This window comes from Helianthus annuus, chromosome 5 (genome assembly GCF_002127325.2).
Source record: "Helianthus annuus cultivar XRQ/B chromosome 5, HanXRQr2.0-SUNRISE, whole genome shotgun sequence".
In the NCBI taxonomy this organism is placed as follows: domain Eukaryota; kingdom Viridiplantae; phylum Streptophyta; class Magnoliopsida; order Asterales; family Asteraceae; genus Helianthus; species Helianthus annuus.
Window position 1 is genome coordinate 160,778,811 of NC_035437.2, and position 9,249 is coordinate 160,788,059.

The following is a 9,249-nucleotide window of genomic DNA, read 5'->3' on the forward strand; positions in this document are numbered from 1 at the left end:
GAATATGTAGCCTAATAATTGTCGATCATGTAAGCATGTTAAACAAGGTTATATAATAATGTCTATAGAGCTTACTAGTGTTGAATCAAGTTGAATTATACATGGTGCTATCAAACCCCAACATAAATGTGATTGCTTATTTCCCTTTTGTTTATTTTTGTTTAGTGTTATTGCAATTTAAGTTGGCACTAGTTTAAACCACAATCACTTGCATCTTTTTGTTTTTTTTATTTTTCACAATGTGTGATATTAATCACATAAACTCATCGATTATATGTAAAGGAATTTCCTACACTGATTAATCAAATAGTATTGCATGTTTGCTCCTGTATATTATAGGTCAAATGATAGGTACACTACTAATTTTTAAATCTTGGATGCAAGTATATTATCAGAAGACATTACACATTAAAAAAATGAATATTCTCAATGAACCCCTTAATGTTGCAACAGCCTTTACATTTCAAAACAAAAAGAAGACGTAAGCTACAAGAAGATGCAATCTTTTGTAACGATATCATCAACTACGACCATCAACTGCCAATAGAACTTCTCTTTCAACCAACTCGAACAGCTCCCGTACTCGATCACCAAACTTTACAACCACGTTTCGAGTTATTCGTTGCTCAAATTTACAACTTTTGAGCCACACCACCCCAATGAAGACATCACACGCGCACCACCCTGGTTTCCGATCAACCATTTCATACTTGACCTGAACCTGCATTTTCCAATCTAAGGCAAGACCATATGGAGAAACTACAGTTGACTACAACAGAACTGACCATTCTGACGGCCAAAACCATCGCAACATGATCAATAAAAAGAAAAACCATCACTAATGGTATTGCGACGGATATTGAGTTTGCGACAGGAGTTGCTGTAATTTATGACAGCAGGTTTTTTAGCTCTTTTAAGGGTGTAACTATTTTAAGTTTGCAGCGACTTACATAAAAATGATCGCCAAATGGCACATCATGGAGAGCCATAGCCTCGGTTATGGTCCACCCTTTCCCGTCAACAATCGGCAACTTTTGTTGCGTGCACGTGACATCACCGCCAAAACTCGACACCCTTCTGTTAAACTTCCAACATAAACGCCTTTCAAGCATATCAGAATGACCTGTAACGGGTTCCCACGGGGTTGTGTTGTAATTCAAACACCACAACTTTCCCATAACTTTGTGCTCCAAGTCTCCTCCTTTAAAGATTTCCATAATTGACTCCAACTGTAAGTCAAAATTCAAAGTCAACGTCATTAATGTATTCCGTATGCAAATGGTTGTCAAGTACTCACACTAATCGGAAGTTCTTCCGAATAGATCTTGGTCATTTTTGCATCTCCAACGACCAAATGAGAAGTAACGTCTTCACATAAACACTTCTCATCTTTTTCTTGATGTTGATGATCTTGTGACGTGACGGTTGTATCCTCAAAGACGTCGGTTTTCGGATCTGGGCTTGATGATCTTGTTCTCCATAATGCCATTATCGTCCTAATTTACACAAAGTGATCGTTAGGATTATTTTATCAAAAAAAGAAAAATCAGAAATGTATCAAGTCTTTTTATTCAGACTTACCGTCTAGCTGAACTAAATGACACGAAAGAATGGAAGTAAAAACACAGTCGGCCCTTTTCGTCTTGAGACTTGGCACCATGCCTAGCGTCTACGCCTCGACCTTTAAGCAGAACCATCACAAGTATCGGGCTCCCCACTGATGCCAGTGTCGGGGGAAGGGAATGAATGTCTTCAACGTCTTCCCATAAGAATGAAAATTTTGTTTTGTGCCCAAATAAGTTCGCGTAAAATCCAACAATTCTTGAAGATACATACAGTCGGCCCTATAAGTTATCGATTAGAAACAATATAATATGTTAAAAACTAACCATTTGAATTCAGGTTTTTGTTAATGTTCTTGAGTGTACCTGAAGGGGCAGTTTTCTTTTGAGAGAACACGAGAAATCACTAACTAGAAATTCCTCGGGTGGCAAGCTAAAAAGCTTCTGAAAAGTCGAGTTCCTATGAGGCGATCTCACATTGATCTGTCAAGTAGTTAATATTATAAGATCTACACATTTTTAAGTGGAAAATGAACTGGTTCAGATCAAAACAGGTAAGTCTTTGGTACAGTTCAGGTCGACTCGAAAAGCCAAAACAGCTTATATACAATAGTTGTAGCTTTTTAGTTCCAATATGATTGCAAAAACAATAATATTTTAATGATAACCTTATTGTTTTAGATAAATTGATTTAGTATGCGACCGCTGTTGGCCCGTTACAAATAAAGCACAACTGAAATTGGTCCATTCATTGGTAAATGAATCAAACTTGTCACTACTACAGGAAACATGTTAAATGTACGAGATATATATATATATATATATATATATATATATATATATATATTATAGCACACCTTTTTCCCAGCTTCTTTCTCGACTTTTGTCATGTATTCTTTGATTGTTTCGACTCCATTATTATTATCCAAGAAAATTCTTAAATGCAACTTAGACTGTAAAGACTTTGCAAGTCTTCCTTCAAGCGGGACCCACATGTCTGCTAATTCCTCTGTCGTGTGTCTTAAGAATCTAATCTCTGCGTGCCCAAGTGAAGCTGCTTGACCAAATGGGCCATCAAAGTCGAAAACTTCAACGTCCAAGAGTGATGGGGGTTCTTCTGCAGCATCAAACTCGAGTACCTCTACAAGATTTCAACAAATGACTGATATCAAGTTCCAAGAATAAAGTAAAATGCGTTAAATCAGATAAAAACATAAAACGAATCATTTCACCATTCCACTGAGGATCAAGTGTTTGAAGCTTGACAGAGCTCGTTCTCGTCTTTCCATTGCATGTCAACACTACATACGGATCCGAGAAACCCGAAGAGTCCAATGGGGCTAAATTGGTTCCCTCAATGATTGCAACAGTAAGTACCCACCCTTCACCTTGAGCTTTGACACCATGATCATTTCCTGACACAATCAGCAAGTCTTTGTCACATCTTATCCATGAAAGTATATGTACTTATGTATCTATGTGCATACAGCCATACACATGAATGTATAGTGTTTGGACGCGTGTTTTGAAAGCAATAAGTTCCAAAACACACATCCAAACAGTCTTGTAAGTCTAAAAGAACTATTGTGAACATGAGGAAAAGTGTACCTCTACGCAGCCTAGCTTGGACAAAATGTGAAGCCATGATATAAACATGTTGCAAGTTGAATAAGATTATCCCACACGTGACAAATTCACCAAAACTGTCCGGTAATTCAAGACCATTAAACTCTAAACCTTGAATTTGATTTGGCCCACATAGTAAGACATGCACAAAAGCATAAAGAACCATTAAAACAGTGGAAACCACGGTGAAGTTACAAAAATACCCCACCGCTAAATCCCAATCAGATTCATGCTCATTTTGCAATGTCGCCAGCGTTTGACTTTTGTCCAATGTGGCCAACTGATTGACTGGTTTAAATGTTTGGCCAAGCAACTCCGAAAACTGCTCAAAACTCTCCTTCAATCCTTGCTTAGCTCCATGTTCAATCATACTCTTCATCATTGTGCTTTGATGAAAATCAATCCCCCAAGAAACTAAAATTCGCGAAGTTTCATCTCCTCCAATCTCGGGCCCATGCATTATCTTGTACAGTAATTTAACTTGAAAAGTACTCCCGTAAGGAACGTCAGGCGTATCCACTCTTATAAAAACTGCAAAATCTTTCCCATTTGCTTTAATGTAAGTTTGGTCTTCAGTCACTTTAGAAGCTTTGACCAATTTTGTTGCACCTTTTGTATAAGTAACGGTGCGGGTCAAAGATGACGTTTGACCGGATTCCCATGTCCATGGGCTCTCATGAACGTCTGTTGTACTTTGAATTGCTGCTAACTCTTTCATAAACTGTGAATCGGGTGCAAATAAGAAATGGTTGAGATCTTTAGGAGGTACTACATATGTTTCATCAAGAAGAACCCCTCCTTGTAGATTTTCGGGCATTTCCTTTTGGTCAGCTAATGACTCCATGGTTTCCATTGAATCTTCAAATGTAGTAATGAGAGGAAGTTCTTCTGTTGACTCACCATTGTCGGATGAGGTTGTTGGCAAGTCAGATGAATCGTCTACACCGGATGAATCATTGTGTTTGTGAAAGAGCTTCTCAAATCGTCTAGTAATGGATTTTATCATCTTTCGTGGTGATTTAGAGGTGTTAGAATCATGCGACGGGCTTTGTTTGATATCACTATATTGATCACTGATCATGCTTGGTTGTAAGAATTGATTACCATTGGAGATATCTTGGTTTTTCCCGTGTAACGAAAGAGCAAGAAGAATCTTACCTGAAATCAAGTCTCAATTTGACTTATGGGGATTAAATAAAAGGTTTTGCATTTCCCAAATCCTTAAGAAATGTTTTTCTTGTACTAAATGATATAGAAACCTAACAAGATCATTAAATGTTTTGAAACTAAAAATCTTTACAGTACAAAAGGTTCCTCTTTGATATTAGAGTTGACTGCTTCATGGTTGTTCTGCAGCCTCTACCTGTTGGCAAGGTGGTGTAATTTTCTAATGATATTCATCTTTCGAAAGAAAAAGACTTTAATGCTTCAATAACGAGCATATCACCACAATACTTTTTTTTATTTATGTTTATGGCATTGTCCAAAGGAACATTTTACGGTGTAACCATAAAATACTTGAAATTAGTTAGCATACATACACTAATGGTGACGTATCATAAAAAGGATAATTTCCAAACTAGTCAAGTTGACCAACCCTTTTACCAAATTAGTAATTTGACCATAAGTTAGACACCGGCAAACTCTAAAAAATGTGTCGGCTAAACCTTCTAGCCATTAGCTAAAAGCTAAAAAAGCTCCTAGCTAGCCATCGGCTGAGTTTGCCTTCTAGCCGCCGGCTAAGCCCCCCTGGCCACTGGCTAAACACTAAAACACCCTAGCCGCCGCCTAAGCTCCAACTTTCAATATCTATTTTGCAAAATGTTATTGGTAACTTGACTGTTTTGGTAAATTTCCCGTCATCACAACACTTTATAATTATACCAACTTTTTACCTTTTCTTAGACTAGTGGGTGTTTGGGGGGGGGGGGGGATGCCAAGCAACACTGGCTAAACCACACCGGGCCAGCGTTGCCCCGCTGGCGTGTCTTTGAAGCCTGGCGTTGGGCGGGGGAGGTCTGAGGTGGCTAGCTTAGATTGGCTGGTGGGAGATGACCGTTTCCACACCCCACTATTTTAAAAAATCAACATGCATGGCACCTCAACGCCGCCTGGCCACGTCGCTTCCACACCCCACTTTTTTTGGGGTGGTCTGGTAGAGCCCACAGTCGAGCAATGCCCACACCCCATAGTCTTAGTTGAGTATTGGTTTTTCCTGGGAATCATTTTTAACACATCCACTCTATTCAAGGCGGCTTAACCTGTATGTCCGGCCTCAAAAAGAAATTCTAATTTCAGATCTTTCTAGTAAAATAATTAGTAATCCTATATTAAAGAACAGCTTAATCTATCTTACAACATCCAAAGAAAGTTCGTCTTTTTTTCATAAAAGAAATTAAGATAAAATCCATTCTATAATTCTAAGACTATCCACATCAAGGATGTTTGTAGGTGACATGGAGGGTGTTCATTCCTATGTGGAGGACATTTGTGAGAGGGATGGATTAGTGGGTGTTGTAGAGGATGACATGGAGGGTGTTCATTCTTCACAATTCTTGGGGAAGAATGGTGAAGAATGGGCTAATAGTGGGTCCTTTCTTTTTTTTTTTATAAGGTTGTTTGTGGGAAGGATATATATGTTATTGTTGTGGGTAAAAAGTGTTTGTGGCAAGATTAAGTGAAAAGCTGATGTGGCATGCTGATTAGGCTGTTTGTAGAAATGATAGTCTTTCACTGATGCGGATAGTCTAATATATCTATAAATTTTACAATGTTTCAAAGTTTATTTTTTTCTTAGTATATTATCATCTATTTTGAAGCCTCAAAAGAAATTTTAAGTCTAAAGTTTTCATAAACAATCTAACTTATAATATAATAAAAGAATACAAATAATGACACATGTCATTCTCTCCTTCAACTTTATAAATTTTATTTATAATTATTTAATAAATTTCTTTTAATATTAATTACTAATATATAGATATTATTTAATTTATTTTTATCCTTATCTTTATCTAAGATTTATAAATAATTTCAATTTTGCAATTTAGACCCTTTGTTTTTTTTTTACTTTTAACCCAAAGTTTTTTATTTTTTTAATCTAATCCCAACTCTTTTTTATTTCCAATTTTGGTCCACCATACTTATCATCTTTCCCAAGGTTTTCATTTCGTTTTAAATTTTGTGAGTTAATGCACCGCAACGTGCGTGTGATGTTCAACATTTTTTTGTATATTTCGCCCGTCGCAGCACATCTATTTTTCTCCGTTTAACAAATTCGACTAACGTGCGGGTCCTGGATTGACTTAGTTATTTTTTTCTAAGTTTTACGTTTCGGTTTGATTTTTCTGCAACGAGCGTTCGTGATTCAAAGATTTTACGTCTGCTTTTCGCTCGGCGTTATTTTTTTCGTTTTTATTTATTTTTTACGAGCTTTTCTGGTGTTGGTGGTCGCTGGCAGTGGTATAGCATTGGTACTACTTGACACAGTTTTACAACAACCGCTGCAATGCAGGGGCTTATACTAGTATTACTAATAAATCTATAACTTTTACAGTCAATTTTCCCTGTTTAATTCAAGGATTTTCATGTAAATTATCATATCATATATTAAGGGGCAACTTAATCTAACTTTGAGGCCTCAAAAGAAATTTTAAATCTTCTTCATAATCAATGATCTCTTCTACAAAAATCTATAAAACTATACAAGTTTTATCAACAGATAAAACGTGTGTGTGTATATATATTGACTACGTACTAAACATATGATGTAAAGAAGTAATGAACAAATTGAAAGTTATGAAATATATACTAACCACATGCTTTCTCTATTGATTCATTAGATTCGTCACTTTGAACCGAAAACCAAGTAGGTTGCAAATGATGATCCTCTTCAGCAGCAACCGACCACAAAGGGATCCGAACCCGACCCACCAAACTCCTACAACTATTAACCTTAAACAACCCACTAGATTCATCATCACCATCACCATCATACACAGACACAACAAGCTCATCATCATCTAAACAATCAACTCTGAACACAAACTCCTCATTCCAAACAGGGTTTCTTGTGTTCTTCAAAACCCTGGTTCTTGATTTGAACTTTCCAACTTTGAGTTTTACATATGACTCTTCAACTGCCCAATCTTTACCTTCCAATACGTACACGTACAGCTTCATTATCATGTTATTAATATGCGAGAAATATGAATGATCGAAGATTTGTTTGAATTCTTGAAATGGGAATGGAGGGTTTTGATGGTGTTGTTGCGGTGGTGGATGACGATGATGAGGTTGAAGACGGCGGGAAACGTGGAGTGATGAAAGTGGTGACACGTGAGTTGTTTTTGAAGTTTGAAGAAAGAGAAAGGAGGAGTGTGGCGGTTTTGTCAGGGTATAAATTCGCCTCGGTAAGGCATGTATAAAATATAAAAAAGTGCACAAATTGCAAATATACACGTTAATGCATAATCTTTTGAAACGGCAAATTTAAATCACTAACTAACTGAGGGGAGGGGGTGGTTCACTAGTGATATAAATTATCACTCATAAGCATCAATCAAGTTCCGCTATGTCATCAACCATTTTTTTCATCACTCACAACCTTTTTTAGTGGGGATGGTCATCACTCACCACCACACCCAACAATTTCCCCCAACCAACAATTACACTCACAAAAATAAATCATCACGCGTTGTACAAATAACGAAAATCGATTTCGTAGAACATATAACGCGTTATACTTGTTGCCGGCGGTGGACATTAACGCGTGCTCATTTGTTCCCGTGATACTATAACGGACTAGCCCGGGTTCTCTGATAACTTAAGTTATAAGATTAAATATATTATGATTATTCTCGTTACATGTACTTCTATCTAATTAAGGAAAAGTCTGAATCTCTTACAACTTTTAAAGCATATAAAGCTGAAGTTGAAAAGCAATTAGATCGTCAGATTAAAGTTATGAGATCAGATAGAGGCGGTGAATATTATGGAAGACATACTGATGTGGGTCAAGCTCCTGGTCCATTTTATGAGTTTTGTAAGGGCTAGGGGATTGTGAACCAATACACCATGCCTGGTACACCTCAGCAGAACGGTGTCGCTGAAAGAAGAAACCGTACCCTTATGAACATGGTGCGCAATATGTTAGCCAACACTAATTTACCATTATTCCTCTGGACTGAAGCGTTAAAAGCAGCTGTTCATATACTCAATAGAGTTCCTTCTAAGTCTGTCCCTAAAACTCCTTATGACCTTTGGACAGGAAGGAAACCGAGTCTTAAATATATGAAAGTATGGGGCTGCGTTGCTGAAGCAAAACTTTACAATCCTTTCCTAAGGAAACTTGACCCTAAAACAGTTACCTGTTTCTTTATCGGGTATCCTGATAATTCAAAGGGTTATCGTTTCTATTGTCCTTCCCATGTCACCCGCATTGTTGAAACCAAGCGTGCTGCGTTCCTGGAGGATTTCAAGGTCAGTGGGAGCAGTACCAACCCTTACGAAGAATTGCAAGAAGTACAAGATGCAGGGGGGAAAGACTCGTCGCTTACCATTACTCTGATTACTCCTTGTAACACCCTAACACGCTTTAACTGAAAAGACGCAGCGGAATTACGTAACATAAAATTTCTTTCATTAAAAACGTTTTGTCTTACTTGAAACTTCATTATATAATAACCTTTTTACAATATACGCATCTTTCGTACTCATTTACAAAATGAAAGTTTAACTTATGTCTAGCATTTTATATACTCCAGGATCCCCGTACAATCTATCTTGCAACTCGGACCTTGATCGCTACACCTCAAGATGATAATTTGTCATTCGTACAACCTGCACCCACCACATACATTCACAACATTAGTATTCATCATATACTAACAAGATTCTTAATCATGTAGTCTCGCTACGTTCTATTCACAAATACTTTTCGTCCCGTTTTCTTTCTAGATCTAGTCATTCCATCCGGGCGTCTAATCCTTGACGAACTTCGATATAGTACCTGCACCATATTCCATTCTCGAGGCACACTGTTAATAACGTCAATACTTAA

The 9,249-nt window shown here is 37.3% G+C and overlaps 1 protein-coding gene across 1 annotated transcript; it reads right to left on the minus strand.

Moving 5' to 3' along the window:
* Positions 1-345: 345 nt before the first annotated feature.
* On the minus strand, positions 346-7,637 carry LOC110941553 (C2 and GRAM domain-containing protein At5g50170). Its single transcript, XM_022183192.2, has 9 exons — positions 7,004-7,637; positions 3,171-4,346; positions 2,795-2,977; positions 2,420-2,703; positions 1,929-2,045; positions 1,582-1,844; positions 1,298-1,496; positions 951-1,229; positions 346-721 (listed from the first exon to the last, which is right to left on the minus strand). Exons 1-9 carry the CDS (start codon positions 7,374-7,376, stop codon positions 521-523), a joined length of 3,075 nt encoding a protein of 1,024 aa, XP_022038884.1. The 5' UTR covers positions 7,377-7,637; the 3' UTR covers positions 346-520.
* Positions 7,638-9,249: the final 1,612 nt, after the last annotated feature.